Source organism: Centroberyx affinis, unplaced genomic scaffold (genome assembly GCF_046629955.1).
Source record: "Centroberyx affinis isolate AG114_WGS23_722 - 3 ecotype Tasmania unplaced genomic scaffold, CSIRO-AGI_Caff_v1 ptg007568l_1, whole genome shotgun sequence".
Lineage (NCBI taxonomy): Eukaryota > Metazoa > Chordata > Actinopteri > Beryciformes > Berycidae > Centroberyx > Centroberyx affinis.
The window spans coordinates 220703-247871 of NW_027283816.1; the positions used below are offsets into that span (position 1 = coordinate 220703).

Here is a 27169-nt window from a genome sequence, read left to right on the forward strand (position 1 = left end):
GTGCACCAATGTTATTTTTACCTGAAACCTCACTGAGACATTTTGTCTCCACCGTGAAGGCAAATATCAGCCCATGATTGATAATGGCCATTAAGGAGGCTATACAGAGAAAATCATAGACAAGCATTAATCACCAGACAATAGATATGTCTGGATTAATTCATAGGATTAAATATGAATGCATGCCACCCGAAGATACAATAAAGTTGCGATCACATATACACTATGCCTTAATTCTCCCGTTCTCCTGTGTGATGGGAAGAGTATTCTCTGCTACTGTAATAACCCCAGTTTAGGCAAACTATGCAAACAATAGAGAAGTGGAGGTTAGCGCTGGGAGTGGCTGAGAGGAGCTGTGGGCTGCAGGGCCAGACTGGCAGAGGGCTGGCCCACAGGCTGTCATGTAGAACCCACAAAGGGGTGCATTGTGGGAGAAGGCACGGGTCACTGGCATTGTGAACTGAACAGGGAACTCTAGTCTCTCATCACCTGAGACAGAGCCGCACCTAGCATGGGAATTCAGCCAAGGCACAGTGTCAGAGGAGAAGAGGCGCTGGAAGAGCACATTGAAACAAATCACATTTATCAGATGCATCAAAACGAGAAACAATATTTCATTATAACCTCCGAGATAAATTTGTGTATTTGAGCCTCAGTACAGTTAACTTCGCCCTATGTGTTTTGACTCTGAAGCTGATTTGCCTTTTCGCTGTCCGAGCCCCCGTCACATCACATGAAGTGTGTTGTTTTCCTCTGTCACCGAGAGACAGAGTAACAGAGGGAAGTCAGGTTTCTCATAATCCGTGGATTAGGGAGGTCTGGGAGTGGTGCCTAAATGACTACTGTAAGTTGAGCAGAGGACCATGGTTTGCCACATGTGCTTGTATTTAGACAGTAGCCACAACACATACTGTCATTTCCTTTTATCGCTGATCCCAGCTTTGCAGGTGGCCCAGTGACTCAAACTGCATATCTGCTTGCCCCGCTGAAGTCAAGCTATACACATCTTTTTCTCTCCTAGACTATATTCAGTAATTAAGACCTGATGGCACATTTTTCAAAAGCCACTTTAAGAATTTCATAGATTTAGAAAAAGGAACAAAAGCGCGTTTGTGGCTTCTCTGGTTGAAGTGTGGTCCAGTATTTTTGAATGGCACCAGGTTGCTTAGTAACCTGTTACAGTAATGTCATAGCAGTGTAACTTATCTCTATTTAAATTTCAGTAATAATAATATAGTTACTGATAAAAAAAAAAGTGGTTACCTTTGTTATCACCCTCGCTCAAACACATTCCACCCCTGTGCCCCAGTTCATTTCTCTCATAATTAGTCATCGTCCTGTCACGCTGAAATGGCAGAAAAGTTTTCTTTCCCCAGAGGAATCATATCATCCGACCAAGCCAAAGGATGACAAGAACACTGGACATCAACAGTGGTTGTTTACCCTGATCAATAACAGGAGAGGTAATTGAGTTATCCTGATTTCTAGTAAGAGACAATGCAATTTTGGAGGTGTAAAGAATTACTTTACTATTACTTTTTTGTACTAATGCTGAATTGACTCACAAACCAAAGCAACACGTAATGAGTCATACACAACTTTTTTTTAAGCCACAAGCCCAACTACCAGTACTGTAATCCATCCAGTGAACTGTGTAGTGACATTCTCAAGAGGCCAGAGGAGTAAAAAGTAAAAAGACAATGGCTGCAGCTGGGCATCACTCATCTCTCTTCCAAACATCAGGGTATCGTATTGCTGCTGCAACAACCATGAGAGGGACGGGCCAGTTGCAGCCATTTAGCTCACACACACACACCCTCCAACCTTTCCACCCACACCAGTATGCAGGAAGAAGAAAAGGTAAGGTGTTGAGCCACCTGATCTGTTGAGAGGAGTGGATGTTCTGGACTGATGCAGCTGTATAGTCACCATCTGTGCTTAAAAGGTATTCTTGGTATGACTGCAGGGAAGTTCCTTATTGTACTAAGTCTTATGACAATGTTTTTGCTTTCAAGTGCTCATCCAAAAACAGTGGTATTTTTGCATTCTTTCATACACAATGGAAGATTAAACTATTCATATTTATTGTCTAATTGCGTATGATAAATACTCTATAGTTATACTAGTGTGTACTTCACATCAACATAATAATCCATTAATCTAATAACAATCTGCATTTAATGGTGTAATAATCCTGTAATCGTAATAATTTTCCCATTAATCTAATAGAAGTTACCTACCATTAACACAATACATTTTCCTGTTAACATAATATTTTTTTTATTATTGGGTTTCATTACATTAACATAAATTTTTGAGAGGTAAGCTGTTTACAATTATCACCCAAGACCTCTTCCATACATATTCACCTTTTCTTTTTTTTCCAGATGTAACACCATGGTTAACAACCAAATTTGCGAATGGGTGAAGCTGAAGATGAATTTCTACTTTTGTTTGCAAATTTAGCCAGTAAAGTTTTGAATCTTGAGTGATTGGTGACAGTTTTGAGTAGAATTTTGACTATGATTATATCATCAATTTAGGTGTAATATTTTTTAAAACTGAACATTTCGATCTTTCTATTAAGTTAACAGGAAAATGGTTAATACATTAATGGTAGGTAACTTTTATTGCATGAGATAGTTATTACACTAACAGGATTATGCAAATTGCTACTACATTAATGGTTTATTACATTAATGGGAAGTTATTACATTAACAGTTGTAACAGTGGTGAACTGACTTACAGCACTATTTAAAAAAGACAAAACTTTACCCTTCTTTTTATACACACAGTAATTCTTACAGGTGATATCCAATAATGCGGCTCACATGTTGATATCATATATTTCATTGATAGGCAATGTTGACACAACATAGAGGGTCTTGTAAAAAGTTGTTAAACCTTTTAAGAGATATATTGTTATCAACAGTTTCTACAACAGTACATATTGCAAATTTGAAAGGACTACAGTTTTATCCAGTCACACAATTGGTCACACATATAGTTTAGCATTCCCTGAGCAGTTACTATCATTTGTTTTTTTTTAAATGACTGTCTTGTCTTGTTGTTGGTCCAACACACTTACACATCATCAAGTTATATTTCCTTATATAGTTATAGTTATTTTCTATCCTGTTGTGTTTGCATCTGGTCTTTTTAGGTCTGTGATTGGCTAATTGGTGTCTTTCCCGCAGCCAAAGTCTTCCACCACTCCCACGCAATAGCAAAATTGTGACATCTTTGTAGCTTTGATCTTAGGTAGTATGTGCTTTGAGGACCTTAACTGGTGTGGGAATAGAAGAGAGCTGTATGGGCGGGGAGATTCAGAAAACCTGCATGCAGGGTAAAATAACAAAGACTTCTGTTGGCCATGCAGAATTTTAACAGTAGTTGTAGCCATAAGTACATTTTGAGATACTTTTGTAATATCTTGGACTTGTGCCTATTTTGATTTGGACTTGTCTCTGTCTTAGCCACTCGTAGATGTTAATGTAACTTTTTTTTAAACTTTAGTCAAAGTCACATGCATTGATTAGTTGGATGTTGATGGGTATAGTGCAGAGTTCATGCAGATAGATCTACATCTCTGTTGATCCTTAAGAAACTCCTTATGCATTATTTTTACATTTGGAAAGACATGTAATATAAGATATCACTTTATTAATCCCCTTGGGGAAATTCGGGATGTACACTGTTTATTGCCTATTTGGATAGGACTCAATTTGTTCTGGTATAAGACTGCAGAGAGTTTTAGATGGTGATATTTGAAATCTCAAACTGAACCACACTACAGTATATGGTTTCCTTTATCACCAACATCTTATTCATCTCCTGTAATTATCTATACACATAAAACTGTTTTGTATCAGTGTTTGAGAGCTGTAACTCCTTTGGATTTCTTGTTGCATTGCTTCTATTGTCTAAATGCACCATTCATACTCTTTGTTTTTGGCAGTTTTGCTGCATTCTTCTTTGGTCTCAGATGGCTTAAACTGCACAGATTGTGTTTAGCCTGGCGCCATGCTTCGCTCGTATGACATCAGGAGGTAAATCTAGCTTTCTTTTTTTTAAAAGCACAGTGGGCAGTCCACTCGCCTTTTATCATTTTTATTATTTATTGAAAAAGTGGGAAATTAGAGAAGAAAAACAGAATAGAGGAGATAAAGAAGAGAAGGTCCTGGCAGGAATCAATCCCAGGCCGGTGGGAGAGCACATGTTGCTCCAGAGGCAGGAACTTAAACACCCGACTCTCTCTGGGCATGTGAGCCGCACTCTCTAAAATGTCCTGAATATAGTATTTCTGAGAATGCCATCCAGAGATTGGAATAGATTAAGTGGTGTTTGTTTACTTCATTTCTACCTTGATCAAATTCATGAAACAAACTAGTCCACTGTAGAATAATTTAAATGTCACAGTTCAGAGTAGACTGAATCTTTACTTGCATTCTGTTCTGCTATATTGCTAAATGATCACATATTGAAGGGAAATATTACTTAAATTTAGATGTTGTTTCTTTTTTTTTACCTTGGACAATCATCAATGCCAACATGACCTATTATTTTCCCAGACAGCCAAGACCTTAATCTGTAGTGTCATCAAGTGCAACCTGGAGTTGCTCCACTGACAGTGAATGACAGATTAGTATACAGACTCAAAGAATGTTTAACTTTATCATATTATATAGGATAAGATAAGATAGCACTTTATTAATTCTGAGTGTCAGAGGTGAAGAGGCGCTGGGAGAGCACATTGAAAGAAATCACATTTATCAGATGCATAAAAACGAGAAACAATATTTCATTATAACCTCTGAGATAAATTTGTGTATTTGAGCCTCAGAACAGTTAACTTCGTATTCAGGTGCCACAGCAGCAACTGGCAGAACAGTTCCATGGAAAACAAGTACAATAAGTACAATAAGATAATAAAAGAGAAGAGGTAATAAGATAAAACGATAGAGGTAATGTACATAATATAGAGACTATAGAAATAGTGCAAAAATGCAAATAATGCAAATAATAATAATAATAAATGCGTATATATACAGTATATATATATATATATATATATATATATATATATATATATATACTGTATATATACATAATCAGGATAAGGTTTCAAGGCAACTAAGGTTTATAAAGCGACAGTCACCTTTGCCCATCTCTTTCATTTAATTCTGTATGGGACTGTACATCAAGTATGGCATGACAGATTAGGAGTCAGGACCATTTGTTTCATTTCTGACCACACAGTAACAAATATTTCCAAATAGTCTGTATACTGAAGTCTCCTATCAAAAAAACATATTCATATCCTGCGTTGCGCCACTTTAATGCCTTCACAGCAGTAACAATGGCCGTCCAAAAATACCCTCTAATCCCTGCCGAAGACATAGTTGCTTTTCCAGCACTTGCTCACTTTTTGAGATCTGTGTTTCCCTATCAGCTCAGGGGAGACAGACTGTCTGCTGAGAGCAGGTGATCATTATCTACCATCCTCAGAGGACAGACAGGCCTCACTGTATGTGGGTGGTATGCTGGGCTCAGATACCTGCGTGCGCCCGTGCCCGTAAGCCTCAGTGTTTCTCTGCCATGTAGCAGACTGGGTGCTGCAAATATGTGCCTGTCAGTTGATAGCAAAAATATGTAAAGCTGAAAAAAAAAGCACCTGCATGACCCAATATATTCACGGACATGAGGGTACAAATCAAATAATGGTGTGTGTGTGTGTGTGTGTGTGTGTGAGAGAGAGAGAGAGAGAGAGAGAGAGAGAGAGGGGGGACAGAGACAGAGGTGGTGGTGGTGGTGGTGGTGTGTGTGTGTGTTTAGGTTCAAATCTATTAGAAAATCAATGATGCCACTTACAGTGATTAGTATCCATGCATAGCCTAGATCTTGTTTCTTTATCAGCAAATGAAATTGATAGATGTGACACTGAAAATCACAAATGTATGTAATTAAATGCACAATCCCACTGTAAACTGGTTATAATAATCATGGTCCATAGATAAATGTGTGAAAATACTTCACATAGGCTGAAAGGCTGTAATGTGCCCACCTGTTGGCAGTCACAAATCATAAACTAGACTGGACTTCAAACAAAGTGTATGTAAAGACACGAGGCACCAAGGCTTTGATCATTCCACTCCACAGTGGAAATATTTTTGTAACTGTTCACGGACAGGCTTTACTTGTCTGTGACCTCCGTTTCAACTACAACAGACTATACACAGGCCCCAGAAAATGTTATAAACAGTGTGGGAAACCCGGCAAGATGAAAGCATCAGCGCCAACTACCGTGCTCTCCACCTGTGGGAGGGTTCAGACAGGCGTGTGCGCACCTGTGGAGAGACGACCAGAGTCAGCGCTGCCTTTCCTACAGCTGCACATTGCAATTTCTGCTCGGACAAGACCGGGGAATATTACAGGAGAGATGGACGCAGACGAGAAACCCCCCGCTGAGCAAAGAGTGCAACTTCTGGACATCAGCTCCAACTCGCCCCCGGCTGAGCCCAAGGGTGCGGAGGGGGCCGAGCAGCTGGAGAAGCCCCCGTATTCCTACGTGGCTCTCATCGCCATGGCCATCAAGGACAGCTACGACAAGAGGCAAACCCTGAGCGGAATATACGACTACATCATATCAAAGTTCCCGTACTACGAGAAGAATAAGAAAGGCTGGCAGAACAGCATCCGACACAACCTCAGCCTGAACGAGTGCTTCGTCAAGGTGCCCAGGGAGGGCGGAGGGGACCGCAAGGGCAACTACTGGATCCTGGACCCCGCGTTTGAGGATATGTTTGAGAAGGGGAACTACCGGCGGCGGAGGCGGGTGAGGAGACCCTACAGACCCCCGAGCCTGTCTTACCTGCCCGGGAGCCCCATGGACTATCCGGAGCCGCTGTACCTGCAGGAAAACCATTTGTACATGCAGCCGTATGTGAGCAGCTCCTGGACGCTGCGCCAGCCCAGCTCACCGCAGCCGACCGGTTACGCACCGCCGCCGCAAGTCATCACCGGACACACTCGCCCCGTCTCCCCCAGCGGCTACACCGCCGGCCCGGTTAGCGCCTACCGCCCTGCTCCCAACTTCCACCCTGCCTACGGGGCTTACCACCGCCACCCGTCCGTGCTGGTCCCCTACAACGGGTGTCCCTACGGCGGCGTGACGCAGCCCGTGAGCCCCGACGGAGGCACCGTATCCGTGGCCAGCTACTCCCAGTTCTCCTATGCAAGGCAACCGGAGATGCCGCTTGCTCACTTTGACCAGTAGGCTTTGGGTTGACACTGACAACCAGATTGACAGACTGAAAGTTCATCTGTTCCATATTTCAGTTCGGCTGTAAACTGAAGTTAAAATGTGAGGTAGCCTAATAGTTGTTCAGTTGGAATTACATGTTTTTGATACTGTTTGAAGTGCCAAGGGAGGAAGTAATGAATTAAGCTGCAGAAATGGCATGCATTAAGTGTAACTTTAATTGCAGGGAGACTGTTAAATTAAGTTTCAGAATACTGTAGGCTGTTTTGTTTTTCCAGCCTGCTGTCTTCAGTTGGAGATTACCTTTATTTGGCCTTGGTTGCCAGTCTCAAGGTTGTATTTTTATTTTTTGTACAAATAAACATGTTTCTCATTGTTTTTGCAGATGCATTTGTAACTGTTATTTATTTTCGTTCTTTGGTTTAATCAAATTAATCCTCGAGACGCTATGCAATCGTTTTCGACTCCTGATGCTCTCTGAACAGTTTTGTTATTCGATTATGAATGTTTACTTGATGTAAAACATCATGTTTGTTAAAATAAAATGTTATTTTTGCATCAAATAGGTCTACAGTCCTTGATTACTTGTCCCTTGAACCATGGTTGAAAACTGATTGGTTTCACCATAGACAATTTTCCACACCCACACCTGTCGTTATCAATGCATATTCATTTCGTAACAAAAGGCTACCACTGATTGGAGCTAGACCTACGGGTTTCTACCGGAGCAGTATTACTTTTTGTGCAGCCTACATGTTTTACAAATTTTACTAATGTAATTATTATTCACAGCTAGGTCTATACCTTTAGGCTAAAGAAATACATTTTCAGGCATTGACAGTGTGTAGGCTACAATAAGAAATTTAACAGCACAGCCTTCTCAGACTTGATCTCTCAGAACTGATAATACATATAATCTCCAAAACTGATAATAAAGATCATCTCCAAACCTGAGAAGATATCACCCAGCATCAAACACTTGTCTTTTGAAGGAGACTGGGCAGCTCTTGGTGTGTTTACAAAACCCCCTGTGAATTATGATTTTTAAGAGCAGGAATATGATGGGTTTCAAGGGGTCAACACAAGTTCAAAGATTAAATTCTACGGGCATTAATGGACGTTTTCTTTTCAATGTGAATTCATTTATTGTACTTGTCTGATAATAACTGAAAAACTGACACTTGCCAAAAGTGGCATGTGTTACCAACCTTTTGGTGACTCCCTTCGGAAAAAAAAACAAACAACACCTTGGTTTGAACCGCGGGGAAAACCGAATGAAGAAATTGTCCTTCCCACATTCCAACACTAGACATACACCCTTTCCATTCCCCTAGTATGGATTGTTTAAAACTACACTTAAGTAAAATAACGTGGATTTCGATTTGAGTAAAGTATAAGTGTCAGAACACACACAGAAATATGGATAAGATATCTGAGGTTTATGTACTGGATTGCTAATTGATACTTTCAATTAATGGTGCAGTCGAGTATAGAAGGATGAATCAAACATACTGGAACGCGTCCATGTAGGCTACGAAGTTCCGTTTCCGTTATATGGGCGTGAACAAAAGGGTCCTAGTTATCGCGTGCGCGCCTTGTTTTTTCCGTTACCAAGAAAACACTACAATTCTCATGTTTTGTTAGCTAGCTTGTTGCACATTTTGGTGGGAATGGAGACCTTTAACCAGCTTTTGTTGGAATATCCCGAGTTAATGTATGGAGGAGTTGGGGCAACGGCATTTGTCGCCGGTGGAGCGCTGATTTACAAAATCGCCACCAGGTAACTAAGGTTATGCACCGCCGCGCATGGCCCGGTGTATTAGGAATGAGCATTTTGTTTTTACTTTAGCTTCACATTAACGTCATATATCGCTAGTCAAGTTAGCTGGTCATGGTTTAAAATATGCATTGCCGACTTAAAACAACGACACACTCATCAAACTGTGTTCATTAGCTGTGTAAACGCTAACATGCGCAGTGTCTTCCACTTGAATGGTCGAGTTATTAGCCCGGGCGCTAAAACTGTGTTAGCTAACGTTAGCTATAGTATCAAGGCATTTCACCGTTTGATCGATCTTATCTATCGTTATATGATTGGCTTTTGAAACTATGCGTATTTACAAAAGACTACTAAAAGATTATAGCCTCGTAACTAACCAGTTCGAGTGTTGTATCTCAGTTCATTTCTACGGTGTCTGTGCAGGATCAGAGCAAACTTGTCAGCTCGTTTATTCATCTCGCAGCTATTGTAAACGTATTTTGCAATGTGAAATTGACTGTCAACCTGTCTTTTCCATTAACATTGTCAAGATTGCACCATTTAAGAAACCCCTCTCTCTGTTTTTTTTTTATCAGAAAGAAGCCCACCCATGCAAACGTCAACTGTTGGTTCTGTAATCAGAATACAGTGGTGCCCTATGGGAACAGGAACTGCTGGGACTGTCCCAACTGTGACCAGTACAATGGCTTCCAGGAGGTTTGACAAATATTTATTATCTTCTTGCATGGCAGCGAACTATGGCTTCTATCTATAATTTTTCATCTTTTTTAGTATTGCCTTAATGTTTACACAGTTGTGTGGTGTAATCTTCTTTTTGTGGATCTGTCTTGTTGTCAGAATGGGGATTACAACAAACCCATCCCAGCTCAGTACATGGAGCATCTGAACCACGGAGTGTCCGGTAGCCTTCCTTCATCTGAGACGCCCAAGACACTGCAGTGGGTCAACTGTCAGATGCTGCTATGCAGGAAGTGCAATAACAACCAGTCTGCAAAGATCAAGCAGTTGGCTTCATTTATCCCGAGGGATGATGTGCGTATTTTGTTCTTTTTCATTCACTGCAACTAGGGTTGCAAAATTCCGGGAATTTTCAAAGTTGGAAACTTTCCATGGGAATTAACGGGAATTTATGGGAATTAACGGGAATTTATGGGAATAAACGGGAATAAACCAGGAATTTACTAAATTGAAGGTATGCTCTTAATGGGGAACTTAAATATAGTTGGGGAAAATATATTTTAGCATAATCCTGACTAAAACAACCAGATATCATGCAAGTACAGTTGAATATCTATGCTATTCCTCAATCACATGCACATAGCACACTGCTTACTGCAGGGCTATTGAGACCACGCCCCCTACATGCAACTCAACATTCATGTTTTTGTTCTTCAATGAAAGAATTGATTGTTCAATAAAATATTTAACACTTGATAAAGTTCTACTTACAAATAAATCTGTTTTAATTGTATTATTTTGGATGGATGTCTGCTTATAACAAAACAAATATTTATGCTTGGATATGATACCTTTCCATTAAATTACCCTCAATTCCCAGTTAATTCCCATAAATTCCCATTAATTCCCATAAATTCCCATTAATTCCCATAAATTCCCATAATTCCCATGGAAAGTTTCCAATTTGGAATATTTCCAAAATTCCCCAGCTTAACTTCCCATGGAAATTTACCGGAAACTTTCCGGAAATTTACCGGAAATTTTCCACCCCTTTGCAACCCTAACTGCAACACACTTTCTACTGTTTACATGCTTGAAGTGAACAAATCTTTTATTGTTTGCTTTCTGTTGTAGGAGAACTACGATGAGGAAATTGAAGCTTACAAGCACCACCTCGAACAGACCTACAAGTTATGCAGGCCATGTCAGACAGCAGTGGAGTACTACATCAAGTACCAGAATCGCCAGCTTCGCACGGTGCTCTCAAACCATCAACTTCGACGCAGCCGAGAGTCTGACAAGGCCTTCGTAAAGGTCAGTGCAAACCCAAACTGTGCAGACACTCTCCAGGCTTTCATTAAATGGATGTTTCAACTTGATATATGTCAGTGGAAGTCTCCATATAGCTCGCTCTAACATGCCGTTCCGTAGAAATATCAGAATCCACATTGAAACATGCTCTCTTCCTACAGAGCTCCTACTCCATCACCACTCCCCTGGGAGTCATACTGTTGCGGCTTCTGGCCTTTCTGACCTGCGCTTTCCTGGTTGCTACAGCTGTCTGTGGATCAGCAAACCAGGCTGCTTCACCCAGTGCCCCACAAACATTAAGTGGCGGGGTCGTTCCTCCTAAACCTAAACCCTACAACGGGTCCAGCCCTAACAACGAAACCAGTGGAGCTGAACATGTCTGGCAGGGTCTAATGGAGCTGCTCCCAGACAAGGCCATAGAAAAGGCCAAGCTGGTTTGGCAGTATGGAGGGGACAACCAGATGGCTGTCGTCTCTGTTGGTCTGTTGACTTGTGTCACTGCTATCTTCCTAGCAGGACCTGTCAGGTAAGGAATCTCCTTTCTTATCTGCCTCAGTGAAGGGGAGTCCTGAACAAGACTAAATCAAACAAGAACAAACTCTGCAACTAGCATTTTCTTTTTCACAAACACATTGTTCCTTTATTTGCAGGTTGAGGAGAATTGATGCTGTGGCCTCTGTCCTGTGGTTCCTGGTCCTGTGCCTCTACCTGGGTGAAAGCTACTTGGCTGACGTCTCTTGGCTGGACACAGCCAAGCTCAGTACCACCACCCTCTGTTGCCTGGTCAGCTTTGCCGCTGCCGTGGCAACTCGCAAACCCATGGGTCCGCGCAGAGCCAGATGTCGAAGGTCAGAATCTGAGTAATGTTTAAATGTGCTTTAAGACTAGGATTGGGAACAAGAGCCCAGTTACAGTGAGGAACCGGCTCCAATGTTTCTAGAACTGACTGGATCAAAACACATTAGCCTGTTGATTCACGTTATCAATTCCTACTTTTTTCCTGTTCTTTTTTTAAATGGAACAAAATACGCTATTTTTAATTCATCGTCAAATTGTGTCACTTCATTCTCCTGTTGTCTGCTGTGTGAGCGAGTGATTGTGAGGTTGTGACATGATGAGCATGGCAAACATGAAGCGAAAGTGTGGCTACACTTGGACAAGAACAACAAACTAGACTCGTGCTACGTGCTTAATCTGCACGGCTGAACCTACAACAGATGCCGTTTCGTGGAGAACTGAACTAAACACACTCTGCTCCCCACTAGCTCACTGTCACATCACAACCTCGCGCACGCACATGCACACAGTGTACAGTTATTTGATGTGTGTACAATTTTGGAGACTGTAGTCATTTTGCAGTTAAGGGTATTGTGAGTAACACAATAAGACAGTACAATATGAACAGCTCATTTTTTAAATCATTCTAATTTGTGATTGGTAATGGAATTCCGATCAGTTCAATTACAGATTTGTGTTATAAATCTGATGTATATATGAGAGGAACCGATAAGGGAATTGCTAAGGAATCTGATCATCAAGAAGGAATTGTTAAGGAGTTGCCATAGACAAAATCTTATCAATTCTCAACCCTATTTAAGACCCTCCAAGTACACTATACAACATGGGATCTGTGTGATATGATACTGTGATGTCTTTCAAATTTATGCTGTCCCTTCATTTGTCATTTTTTTCATTAGTAATATCTTATTAACCATAAAATATTAATAAGCCGTTACTAAACTGACGATCTGTTATGTGACAGACTGATCTTCAGAGTTTACAAGTTAGAACATACTATAAAAAAATGAAATACTGTTTTCAAGACAACCAATATAGTGAGATTTTTTAGTATTTCTAACAGTGCGTGCAAAATGTTCACATGTATATTCCTGTAAGCCTATGCATTTATTTATTGACACTCTGATATAGCCATTTGTTGAAAATAGCGTACTAACATATGCTCACGGCATGAAATACTAATTTATGAAGGCATTGCAGGATGTATGCCTGGTGAATAATCACATGCCTCTTGTATTGTTTCACAGCATGTAAAATTTCAGAACAAAAAAATTGGACTTGGATGTTTCCAAAATAGTGTTCATTGCTGTCCTTGGAAGCCTCAGTTCATAAATGATGACCACATCTGTAAGGAATACAATAACATTGGTGCTGAAGCCACTTATCATGGCTCTCATGACAGCGATGCAGAGTTCAAGTTTTTCCAAGGATGTTATTTGGTTATCTGTTTGTAGTGAAGCGGCCACTGTTACATTCTTTTCATTCTGACAAAGATTCTGCTTATTTGAATAGTGAATAGTTTGAACAATAGTACCAAGGCAGCAATTTCTCTCCCTGGCATGGCATCCATACAAATCTGGACAATATAGCCTAATATTGGTGTGTAGGCTATTTATATTGATGGGAATGATGAAAAACGTTTGTCGACAATCGAGACACGAGTCGGTTAAACTAAACTTAACCAACACACAGAGCTGCCAAGAAAAAAATTCACGTTTCACTGGTTCATCAGTATAAGTAAAACGGTTTTTGAGTTTACTACAGGTTTCAAGTTTATTATAAACGAGCTGAAACTGGTTGAAATTCCCATCACTAGTTCATAGGTCTTGGTAGCTCGACACCTATGCCCCCCCTTTGAAATTAATGCTGTTATCCCTGGCCTCTGATGTAGGTTAATAATCCCTGCAAAATATTTTGTATTGTGTACTTTTGTATTATACATTTTTTGTTATTTTCTGCTCGGCTTTAGCTGATGCTGAAATGTAGTGCCTCTAGATCACTACTTGGCAGCTGCTTGACTTGACTGGCCTTGAAATTTTGTTGAGGTAGTAGTGTCTGAATAGTAGCTTCAGGAGGCCTTGTTTTACCAGTCATTGACCATGCAAACATTATGAACTGTTCCTTTGTTTAAAGCTGTATTATGCAAGATTTTTATGTAAGATTATGTAAGATTTTTTTCTTATCAGCCTAAATCACAATTTGGGGCTGCAACAGAGTGGGGCATCCAACCCCTCCTAAGTGAAACTATTTGTCCAAATGAAATTCTGGTGTTGGATATGGTCATTGGAGGGAAATCGGCTCCGTCCAAGGAAGTGAAAAATCTAACCATGAGAGACAAATGCAAAACGGCAGCAAGCGCTCCACTGAGAGAAAGCTGGATATTGAAAATTAAAAGCACCAAATACATTGCCATAAGAAAACTGCGTAAACAAAACGGTGTTAATCAGTTTTCCATGGGCATACGTATAGCTAATGTACAACCTGCATCCTGCGCTGATTTTAGTGGAATGAAATTTGCACTGAACCTGTCTTTTCCGTCTGGAATTTTTACTTTACAAATTGCGCTCATGGAAGATTCTTAAGGATTTCAACCTCAGAAAGTATTACAAAATACTGGACTTACTCAGTTAATGCTTGTCCAGGCACAGTCACAATTTGTAATAACTTAAGAAAGTGTTCATTTGAAAACTACATAGTTTAGAGATGAAAGTTTAAAGTTTGAAAATGCTGCACTGGCAATTTTAACTGGAAATGCTGGATTTCTGTAGTGCTTTCCCTATTTCACTTGATGATTTCGTCCATAATACTGAACTTACCGTCTGCAACACTTTAACATGTAGGTGTATTAAACACACTGATGCAACACTTTAACATGTAGGTGTATTAAACACACTGATGCACGTATTTCCTCAGAGCATGTGCTAACACTACCATAGCCCTTTTATTTGTGTTAGGCTCTTTTGTTTCATGTAGCTTTTGTTTGTTTGGGGTGGGGTGTAGTCATTTGACAATAATGCCATAGGAAGTACTTTATTGTAATGATAGCTAAGGAGTGACTGTAGATTGTATTTGTGTGGTAGAGTACTGTAACTGTGAGGTTTAATTTGCATGCTGTGTTGTCCTGTAGACTGATTTATGTTGTCAAAACAGCATCTTTGGTGCAGTTGCTTCAAAGCTTTAAAGTCTGAATTTTTGCAACAAAAATGCTGCCAAATAGTGGATATTGAAGATGCAGTTTGTAAGTTTTTAGGAAAGTACTGTCTCCCGACGTTTGTTGTCTCCAGCATCGTTACTATTCAGTTGCAAAACGGTGACTGACTATTTTGTCTCTGTGAAAAAATATTAAGGAAACTCATATTTTAAGTGCTATTGCAAGGCAAAACAGTATTCTTTGATGAGAGGCATTCTGATTCCTAATATTTCAATGAATACAAACTGACAAACTGCATCTTAAAATCTTGACAAAGATAATTTGTCCGCAATATCATACTTTGTATATGTTAGTTATAACTTGAAATGTATTTGCTTTGCCAAAGTAAGTTTTATAGTCCATGCAAAAAGGTTTTGGTTTGCCATATATCCCCGGCGTGCACATTCGTTATGCTCTGTCGATATCTACATAAAGTCTAGCCCGAATATGTGGCTAATCCTGTTTCGGTTTTTAGAGCATTCCTGCATCTTCCTGATGAGCTGTATGACTGTCAACTTCCACTTGTATCAGGCATTCAGCTCTAGAGCACTACATTCAAGCTTGTTCGCTGTGAGAATAAGTTAAAGCTGCCAAATGCAACTAGAGCATAAAAAATGGCCACAAGCATATTTTTTTGTGGTGTATTAACAAGTGAGTGATAGCTATAGAACTACCTATTATTTTTTACTAATTTAGTGAATGTAAGTGATTTTAATGCACTGTATTACTATGGATATATGTAGCTAAAATGTGATTGTAGCTATAAGTTTGTGACTGTTAATGTGCTTTTTTTCTTGCCATACCTAAACATTTTAGCAATGTGTGTGTTGCAAAACACTAAAAGACTCTTGAAGAAGTAGTACCTTGAAGAAGGACTCTGATTTGTATGAGGTGTATGCGGGTTACTATGCCAAATCTTGGTACTTTATACACAATGTAAGCAAGGATCTGGGATTTCAAGCTATAAAATAAGCTAATCAAATATATTGATATTTGATCACCTATTGTGTATTTATACATCAGAGATGGAATTCCGTCCACGATGAAAGATTTACTGCAACATTCCCAATGAAACACGTTCTCTTTTGGGTACTGCATCTTAAAGTTGATTACCACTCAATTTAAGAATTCATATATGTTGCTCCTCTGGTCTAAGGACAGTGTTTTAATCTAATCAGTATTTTTTATCATTAACAACTCACTCCCAAAGCTAAAAACAAATGGGACAGAGACTCTAATCTGTCATGCCAAAGTTGAGCCAGATGTTTCTCCATACATTTTTTTTTATTCTCTATGGATCAGTACGTAGGTATGAGGTTACTTGAAAATCATGTCACTGAACTCACAATTCTTGACTAAACTTGTCTTGGGAGTGAGTGATAGGAATAACATATGTGAATGCTGAAATTCAGTGTTATCCGTTTTTAATGAATAAGGCTGCAATTAAACTACGCTTTTGAGAATTTTGTAGGATTGATTGCTGTACATGGAATGTAATAAACAACTGGTGAAAGGATCTACCTTCTCTGTTTGATGTTCTTCATCAAAACAAAGACACCCTCCTGCCCCCTTGTGTACTTTTCTCTCCCAGTTAAACCAGTAGATTTCAACTTTTTGCTTTGTCAACAATTTGGTTAATTGAGACAGAGCAACTTCAGTTTCCTTTTTGAAATAATGGCTTTAGTCCTTACAGATTGACATCGGGGAAAACAATTTCTGTTTAATGCAGGCTAGGTCTACTGCGGACGCTTTTTCTGTAAAATAACAAAGCCTGCTCGCCACCAAAGAGAAACTGCTTTCATGCGTAGTTTGTACAGGACACTCACTGTGTGCTGTGGAAATGTGAAAGATTTGAGCAGTCTTGCTGAGCAGCATTTCTCAGTGGGATCTTTTGTGTCTCTAGGCACCGTCATCTGTTGCACACAGTACAACAGCTGCGGCAGCCTTTCAATGACACCCCTATTCTCTTATCACAGGCTGGTGCCTGTTAATACAGTGCTCACTAGGCAGGTGGTTTGGCCTACGCATGGATATTAGAGCTGTGCCTTACTAAACAAAGATTATGCACTGATTTGACTGGCGAGGCATACAAGCTTGGACTTGTATTGGTCATTTAATTACTCAGAGTTTATATTCTGATGTCAAGGATGCTGCATGTCAAGATCAGTGTGTAGCAGAAATTAGTCACATTTTCTTCTTGTTTACACTTGTTTTGAGAAGTCAAAATGTCTTCGTAAAGCATTATTTGTACTTACAGAATACGTAAAATGTGGCAGTGGCATTTTGCTTTTTGAAGTGTCTTAGTGGTTGTATTAATTTAAATCACCAATAAATCACCATGTCTAGTAGTAACGGTATCATTGGATATCTATCACAAAGTTGTATTGAACTATTATGCTTTTTATAAAATAGAATTACAGAACTTTATAGCCTTGTTGTAGTCATGAGTGTGATGTCAGGTAGTGGACAATTACGTTGCTCTTGTGTTGCAGATACCTTGCAGGCAGCTCTGCGGTCCCCTCCTTCAGCGCCCAGCCTCCTTTGCTCTCCCCCGTCTACCCTGGCTTGGCAGACTGCTTCATCCCCGCCCCGCCCCCCAACCTCTCTAAGCTCATCAACCGGCAGCAGAGTCCCCGGGAGCGCAAGGCCTCGCCCTCCTCTCTGCCCGGACGCCTCAACAGAGCCCTCTGCCTTGGTACCATCCCCTCCCTGACTCGGACAGGTAAAGTCGTCACTGTCAGTTTGTGCGCATGCAGACACAAAACATTAAGGTTGTGTGATACGGGTGGATCCTACTTTCCCTTGTGGTATAATATGAAGAAACCTTGTCTGATTGATTGGATTTGATGCCAAATCATTTCTTTGTGGTTTAACGACTCAGAAAAACCTGCTACTCTTGCTCCTGTACCACAGTGTTAATTAACTTGTTTTTTCCCAAGTAGCTGGTCACCCCCCTCTTAAACTGTCTAAGGGGGTGGCTGTGAATATTTGGCTCATGTCTAGTACTTACATTTTCCATTGCCTAGTCTCCCATAACTGCTCAGATGTGTTAGATTGTGAGTTCTTTCTTGCTTTCCTTTGCATACAAAGCAATTTGACGGACTAATCTGATACTCTGAATAGCTGTTCTTTACTTTAAATTGCTGCTGCTCGCTGCTTCACGTGGTTATGCCACTGTTTCTGAACTTTGGAAAGACTCACTTTGTTTCCAGAAAGGATATGTCTGTACTCTTGGTGTGTCTCACAGAGGTTGTTGTTGTTTCATGTATGGTTTATGGTTTTGGTAAATGCCCTGATTATACATTCATCTTATTTTCAGATTCGGGCTACCTGTTTAGTGGAAGCAGGCCTCTGTCACAATACAAAGACTCCCCATCCTCAGGTATTAAAACACCAAGTGATCCCCACTTAACCCTATGATATTTTGAAAAAGTCCAAGCTCTCTCAATGCATTTGATTGACGTTCCTCGCTGTTTGTTTGGCACAGACTACTTTTCACTGAAGTCCGGGAGTCGCCCGTCGTCCCCGGGTCCCTCCCCAACTCCCTCAGTGGCCGGTTCGGTAACGTCCAGCTCCAGCTCTGCCAGACACCGCCGCCCTCTCATCAGCCCCGCCCGCCTCAACATCAGCGGCCGGAAACTCAGACTCTTCTCAGCCGAGGCCGAGCCCATGCCCAGGTCCCCACCCATGTCCCCGTCCCACTTCCACGCAGAGCCGGCCCCTTCCATTTACAGCGGACGCTTTTCCCCGGACATATCACCCTTCCAAAGCCAAAATGGTAAATAGCATAAGTTTTATTGTTGGAATTTATATGTTATAAGATATTTACACTACCAGTAAAAAATCTGGACACACCACATTTTTCTTTATTTTTAAATTTTTAGAATAATAGTAAAGACATCAAAACTGAAATGACACAAATGGAATTATGCACTGGCCAAAAAAGTGTTAAACAAATCAAAACTATCTTATATTTTAGATTCTTTAAAGTAGCCGCCCTTTGCCTTGATGGAAAGGCAAAGGCTTTGGATAGAAATTCACACATAGGCATCAACTTCACTATTTATATTTGTCTAACAAACAAATTTCAAGCATTTCAGCATAAGCCTTTAGATGAAAATGGCTTTAAGATAATGAAAAACGTAGTACATTCAATCAGGTATGTCCAAACTTTTGGTTTGTAGTGTATATAAGTTTTGATGTATGACAACATCATTAAAGTGACAATATCAGTCCAGCTCTATAAAGCCAAACAGACACTGAAGTATTGTTGGTACAGAAGTGGATAGTGTTACATTTAATAGCATTTATGGGTATAATTTATATAGTTTATATGAAAACTAAACCTTAGTCATCACCTTTGACCTTTAGTGCTCATAAAAGGTTTTTAATGCTGTTTGCCTTTTAGGGCAAAGTAGAGACTTCATGGAATGACTTAAAAAGAAACATTTCATAGTCATAGTATGAAGTCGAGATGGTTGTGTCTTTGCCTTTATGGCTGACCTGGCTCCACTGTGCTGCAGACTTGAGTTCCTTATTAAGAGACGGCAGCGTCATTGAGGAGGAGGAGAAGCGAGGCAGCTCCTCAGGGTCCTCGGCTTGCCTGGTCGACACCACTACACAAGGACCAGAGAGCGCTCCTCCATCGAAAGGTGAGCCGAGCAATCTGATTTACACATGGGGAGGGAATGGGGTGTCGTGGTGGCTCAGTGGTTTAAGGCACATACCAGGTTCAAATCCAGATCAGGACCTTTGTTGCATGTCATCCCCCTCTCCTTTCCCCCAATTTTTCATGTTTCTTTTCACTATTTACTATCTACTTTTTGAGCAAAAATGCTCAAAAATAAAATCTAAACATGGGAAGGAAATGGGTACTATGTATTTGATGATCTGTCAGAAATCACATCCCATTTTGTTGTCCTGTCATTTGTCAGCATGTCCTTTTAAAAAGTGATGAAATGTTAAGTCTGATGATCATTTTAGAAAGTCATTAAAAAAGTAGTGCTGAGAATGCAATGGAATTTGACTGATATTGGTTTGAGTAAAATTTCTCTTTTGGATTAGGTTTTGAAGGCTCAGATTGCTGAGCTTTGTATTTGGTCAGAAATATGCAGTATAGTATTGATTGTTATTGTAACATTTGTCTTGAATTTCATTCTCACCAGCAATAAAAGGTCAATAAAATGAACCTAAATTTAACACACTGAAACCTCTATGAGTATCAGTGGAACATGTATTTGCTGACAGCAACACAACTGTAAAATACACAAAATGTGAAAACCTGAGCGAATGCCGCTTGATTATCATTTTTGCAAGAGATACTTGAATATTTACTCATGGTGGTCATTTGCTTGCACTAAATATTATTGACAGTGTTTTTTCTGTGACGTTTCCAGGTTTTGTGAAGCGGCTCATCTGGCCAGGGCTTTTATTAGTGAGCCTGAGTGCCAACTTGTTCTTCGGCTCGCTCTACATGTACCGCAACTGGAGATGAGCCACTTATGGATCTGCTGTTGTTCTCTGGTTGCTGGCACAGAGTGAGTCGGCCTCAGGCCTTCACATCCTGTCTCATCTGTAGACCTGGGGGTCCTTCAGCCGTGCCAGAAAATGTCTCTCCTCCTCTCTGGCAGTAACTGTTTGCTGTTTGCTGATGCTTAGTGAAGATACTAACGTCGACTGACAGGTTGTCTACAGCGCGTCTCCCTTCTGATTGGAGTTATGAGAAAATCGTGTGGTGAAATCCAAAATTATGCCGTGAAATTTGTGATTGTTAATGGCTTAAAAATGTTTTGGCTTTTGTATAAAATGTGATCTGGCCTTGTTTTGTCATATGGTGGTTTATCACTGCAAACTCCAGATATTTGACTCCTCTTACTTGAACACAGATGCATGTGTAATTAATTTAAAAAGCTCAACTCTTCGCACTGATGGCTTGACGGCTTTTTTAAAACCATGCTGTGAAATGTGCAATAAACAATGTACTGTTCAGCCAATGCTGCTTTGATACAGAAGTTCATGTCTCAGCTACCTATATTGATCGTGACATGTGCTTTACCTCTCCCAGCTGAATCACATTTCTAGTTGTGTACAATAGCTCAATTTGAAAAGAATAAGCAGCACGTTAATTTTACAGGAGGACAGGACAGGCTTACAGGAGTGACAGTTGTGCATATTTGAAAATTGTACATAATTTGCAACTTGCAATTTCACTATTTCACAGCCCTGATATGTGCCATTCTCTTTTCATTTGGGAGAGAATGTCATGTCAAACTCCATGCCAAAATCTGCCAATTCAGTTTTGCCTTTTTTATTAGCATACCTAGTAGAAAATGAGCTTAAAGCCTTTCCAAATCGTAAGGGTCCACTGATCAATTCGGCATACTTTTAAAATGTATATGCACTTCTTGGTACCACCCACCACGGTAGAAAAAAGACAAAGGAATAACAAGGATGATAAAGGTTGAACTTTTCATTATAATGTACCATATATTTGCCAAATTTACCAGTTAGTCCTACTGATTTGGAAATGGTCTCAAGTCATATTGTCAGAGGTGTGTATGTTTGCTATTAAGCAAGGCGATATTAAACTGCCAAATTTCATTGTGGAGTTAAATGTTGTGTTCTCTCATACAAAGAAAGAACGGCATAGTTTGGCCTAGCCACTAAAACAAAACTGTCAATACCCTTTCTTTTTTGTAATTATTTTTTGTAAACATTCACTGGTAGTGTAAGGTTTTTTTATACACACTTTACAGGGAACTGTTTTAACATGGATATTTATCTGTCAGATCAAAGTTAGACATTTTGTCACAGTCATCCACTACAGGATTGGTCACCGTTGACCAATCCGCATCATTTTCTGTAATATGGTTGTCTTCATCAGAGAGACTGTTTTTGTGCAGATTGTAAGGGTCAACACTCCTAACAAAGGTCAGGTGCAACAACAGGATATTATTTTCAATTTCTATTTATTAAAAAAACAAATGACTGAAGTGTGTCACTGTGTTCTCATGATGTTGTCATGCATGTTTGCATATGAAAAGCACAGATATTCAGTTAGAAGTTATACTCTTAACTTATACATGTATTATAACTTGTAGTTGAACATATACATATAACTGTGCTTCTGATATTAGGAAATTCATTATATATAATTTGTATTATTTGAAGAAAAGAAAAATCTATTGAATGACTCTGCACTTAGTTCTTCAGAATCTTATTTACATTTTTCTTTTTTTATGTGAAGGGGTAAATTACTGAAATATGGGACTGTTCAAATTATTTTATTAGAAATGTTTGCATATGAAGAGCACATACAACATACGATTTATAAGAAGTGCATATTGGTTGGATGTGTATAATGTATATAAACAAGTTACAAACAGTTCATGCTTTTCATATGCAACCAGACATGTAATTAGATTTTTGTGTTTCCACATGAAAAGTAGTGAATGACCGTGCACCTGGCTTTTGAGTCTTTTTTGCTGTTATTGAGCGTATGTGAGTATGTGACTTTTCTCAGATAATGCTGTTATGCTTGTTTGCAAATGAAAAGCACAGTTCATTTCTAAGTTGTGTTGCTTGTCTGTGTACTTCAAGGTTATTATTGTAAACCAAAGTAAAAACTAAAATTATGAAACTAGCATAAAAACTAAACGTTTGTGAGAAAATCGAAACTAAAAAATGCTACTGAAATAAAAAAAAATAAACGACAGAGAATTACTTTTAGTTTCACTTTTTAATCCCAGGCATTGAGATAGTGAAGTGCAGAGTGTGTCTCCACTCCTTTTAGATAAAGAAATGGTCAGCTTGAAATGCTAACCTTAAATAATGAATGAGCCCAATAGTTTTGGAAAACTATTGTAACCGTTAAAAATACTGTATACAAACACACTTATAAATGAACATCTCTACATTTCTATGTAAGTAAATTTCTTCTTGGAACAAAGTTTATTTATTGAGTGGCCATTTACATGTTGAAATGTAAATGTAAAAGAGTTGAATGAGGCACACATCTCAGCTCAAATTTTGACTGAATTGTTATTATACTGTATGTGTGGTATACACTTTGCTCTGAAAACTTAACATCACTATTACATTAGCTGCCATTGGCCCTTTGCTGTTTGGTCAACTAGTGAAGTCAATCAAATTTCACCCAATTGCAGATTCTTTAACTGACAAGAAACATGAACTCATGTTTTCTCTTGAATGTTGTGTTGTCACTAATGGTTTGAGGGATTGTTATTTAGCTGTGTTTTGTTCAGCAATGCAATTATTTTTCTGTAACAGGTAATACTGTTTGATCTGTGTGATGTCAGGAACAATTTTGACTTGTTTTTTTCTGAACCCATAGTTCTTTAATAAAGTGTTTAGGGTTTTTTTCTAATGAAAAGTGGTTTTGTGTTGTTATTGGCTTCCATAGAAATACACGTTCTTGATATGCAGAATCTTACAATTTAACTTTTTATTTCATTTAGATCTGAAGTATCTGCTTACTCTATCCAGATACACAAGTAAGTATTATTTCTGGCTGGTAGATCGATTTCATTCAAGCTTTGATAAATTCGCCCCTTCTGGCAGTGAAAGCACATTGTACCTTCAATTAGCTTCCAGCATCTTTCCCTGTTTGAATTTCAAAGTCAGGTAATGAGTTTCCTTGTTGAGCAGTTGAGTCTGATATCTTAGTTAACTGAGATGTTTCATCACTGAGCTCAGACTGAGGGCTCGAGAAAAGACAACTGTCCAAAGGGACCGAGCTCTTAGGTAAGAGAGAAAAAAATGTTGCCATGGCAATGAAAGACTGAATTTGACACAGCTGATGAAGGAGCGCCTACATGAGTGTGACTGACTGAGCAGTCAAGGATGAAACCCTTCAGTGCTGAAACAAGACCGTTGCGGATTCAGACAAATATGCCACACAATTATTCTGTTCACAACCAACAGAACTTAATGGGTCATCACCATGAGCAGTGACTGAAGGTAGTGTGAGCTCTGTAATCACACAGTCTGTTGTCTGTTAACTGAGCTACAGGTTATGAAAGTCTTGACATGATTGCACACTGTCACTTAACCTCTTTTGCAATGATTTTGTAAAGTGTTTCACATCATGTGGGAGGTGCAACCTCAAGTTCAGTTGTTTAAAATCTACATTCACAAACTGTCAGTTCCACACATATCCCATTTGAATGAGTTGCATGTAGATGAGAGTGAAGCAACACAATGTTAACAAAGCTTCTTCTTCTTTATTACATGGACTTTCAACATTTTAAATACAGAAATGTATTATTAGCTATTAGGCCATTTTAATTTAATACAGTTGGTAAGGTGGCTAATTTTGAGTCGCCAAAAGATACACAAAAGTAAAAAAGAAAATCCTTATTTTTGCATTGGTTAGTTACAATAACTTATTTTTAAACATGTTTAATGGTATTCTAAGTATTTATATGTATTAACAGTTAATATCTGCTGGTTAGAGTGACATATAGTCCCAATATTCCACTCAAAACCTGAATTGCTATTCAGTTGAAATTCATTATAGTTCAGTGAGAGGTAACTGGTTTTACTAAATATATTTCTGACTTTTTTGTTTATTGAATCATTTTTTAAGCAGATAAGTTAAAAATGCATTATTATTTACAGGTGGGGAAGTGGTTGCAGCAGTTGAAGATTCAGTCCTTGCTCACCTTGTCTTCACTGAGGTTTATTTGTGTTTTGTTTTGTCGCATATTGTATTGCATCATTTTGTTTGGTGATTATGGATAAGTTGGATCTAGATAGGCTCGTTCTCTGCACAGTCCTTTGAGACAGGCTTTTTTGATCAAAGGCTGTAAAAATAAACTTGACTCTCTTCAATAGCAGCTGAGGAATGGAAGAACTCTTCTCTCTGCCTTCCATTATCTAACTTTTTTCCAGGTGGTCTGGAGGTTTAAACCGGTGACCTGCTGGCCTCAAGCTCACTCTAACCATCAGACTACCACCATCACTTACTTTCATTACAATGCTTAAAGCTGGTATGTGTAGTTTTAGTATAAAATATTTCCAAATGTGGAATTAAATTAAAGTTTTTATCCTTCAGTGATCTGGGAAACATCAAGCAAGGATTCTTGCTGGGACAAAAAAATAAGGTCATATCTTTATTTCGGTTATTTGGTGATTTTTCTACTGACTTTTAAGGCACGGATGAGTCTGGCACCAAGCTGTATCACAGACCACAGACCACAACCTATATCAGTGTCATCTTTTAAATCACTTGTTAAAACTTACTTATATAGACTTGTTTATGGAATGATTTTTTATTCCTTTTATGATTTACCTTTATGTTCTTGCCTTGCTTTTAGATTTCCTACCTTTCTTTCATTTTCCGTTGTTATCGGTTGTATGTTTTTGTTTGTCACTCCTTTGTAAAGCACATTGTAACTGTGTTTGGCAAGTTGTATATAAATAAAAAATTGTACTAATATTTATAAGTATTATTATCAATATTAGCATTACTAGTATTATTAGTATTAATGAATGATCTACATGAAGGCTCAATGTTTGAAAAACCTCAATATATAACAAAATGAGGACACTTGCCATATGGCCTGAACACACCCTGCCTACTGACTGGGGTCTCTGGCCACGTTCCAATCAAAGACGTAACAGCGCACAACCTTGCCATATGTGAAACCTGGAGTCTGAACATTTGGCCCTGTTGAAACCAGTTCTTATCCAGGAACTGGAGACACTCTTCCCGGTCTCTCCAAACAGCTTGGACCAAAACTGCAAGCCCACAGACACTAAACTGATCACAGCTGCTACATCACATGACTAAACTATTAGTATGTTTTCACTAGACTGGGTCTCAGGGTAAAACTGTATTCCACCAGTTTGGTTCCTGGGGTGAAAAAGTTAGTGAATCATTGCTTTAAACAGATGATGGCTTTATAATTTAGCTCCCTGTGAGTGCTGTGTGATAAAATACAGTTAGCCTGGTAACTATGGTAACTTAGTAACTTTAACTTTAGCCACAGCCTCAGCTAGATCCAGTGCAAATGATCTAAAAACCTATAGGCCTTATATGAGTCTAACTTAGAGTTCCTAGGATTTTGGCTCACATTTCAAACCAGCTTCTTTTTATATCATTTTATTGTTTTTATTCTGCTCAGGGGGAGAGGGGTGGGAAGCACTCTCATAGGTCTGCAACTTTACATGGCCAAAAGTTTCTCTTCTGCACAATCACTTCCTGTTTTCACCAGCTGGTATGAAGCGCACTCACAAACACATCTGTGTGTTTACAATGTGGATTGAGTTTACCAGATATGGTCTCTATGTCATTCAATAAGAAACCAGGGGCTTTCTGAGGCAGCAGACCACCAAGACTCGGTGTACGGATTAGAGATTACCATATGCAAAACAAACTGAGAAATACATTCAGCTGGCAAACAAATATTTTCTAAGAATCTTTACCTGGTAATATTTCTTCCTGAGACCTTGTTTGACGTAGATATCAAGCCATAAAATAATGTTCTCTGTTCATCAAATAGCTGAGAGTAAATAGCTGTAATGTCATGTTGTTCATTGACCCTCATTTTGCCCCTCCATTTCCCCCTTTCTACAGTAGTACTATTGTGGTTTATGTTCCACTTTCCATGAGAATGGTGTCATTGTACTAAGTGTAGCTATCCTATACTATTATATTGCCACTGGTCTTCTGGTTACCATATGGAAATATGAAAAAGTAAGGCAGGTTTCCAATTATCAGGAAACATTATCAGGTCATTTAGATGGAGCTAATCATTTAATTTGTCAGTCACAAATATATATGTTTTTTAGCTTTTATATAAGCTTCTTTTACTCATCCATGTTAGAAGACATTGGTCTACATATTCTAAAACAAGAATGTCCGGTTCACATAAATAAATCAACTTCCTTAGTCACATAATAGGAAGCTGGACTTCCTTGAATCACACTACCTAGAAATACAATATACTACCTCTGAATTACAAGAACTTACAAAATGACCAGTTCTTCTATGTTGCGTACTTTGGGCCACAGTTTGTTAAATTTGCAATGTTGAAAAGAGAGCAAAACAAAAGGAGAAAGTATTGATATGCTCAAATGGTTTGCATATAGGCCTACTGTAACAGCAAATTGCCAATAAAATATGTA

General features: G+C 39.1%; 2 protein-coding genes across 2 annotated transcripts; both read left to right on the forward strand.

The window, feature by feature from the left end:
- Window positions 1-6355: 6355 nt before the first annotated feature.
- Window positions 6356-7819, forward strand: foxl2l (forkhead box L2-like). Its single transcript, XM_071513833.1, has one exon. It carries the CDS (start codon window positions 6441-6443, stop codon window positions 7275-7277), a length of 837 nt encoding a protein of 278 aa, XP_071369934.1. The 5' UTR covers window positions 6356-6440; the 3' UTR covers window positions 7278-7819.
- Window positions 7820-8879: 1060 nt separating this feature from the next.
- tmem201 (transmembrane protein 201) lies at window positions 8880-23335 on the forward strand. Its single transcript, XM_071513832.1, has 11 exons — window positions 8880-9042; window positions 9618-9738; window positions 9880-10074; window positions 10855-11034; window positions 11193-11557; window positions 11682-11879; window positions 17512-17741; window positions 18339-18401; window positions 18507-18797; window positions 19543-19671; window positions 20416-23335. Exons 1-11 carry the CDS (start codon window positions 8933-8935, stop codon window positions 20511-20513), a joined length of 1980 nt encoding a protein of 659 aa, XP_071369933.1. The 5' UTR covers window positions 8880-8932; the 3' UTR covers window positions 20514-23335.
- Window positions 23336-27169: the final 3834 nt, after the last annotated feature.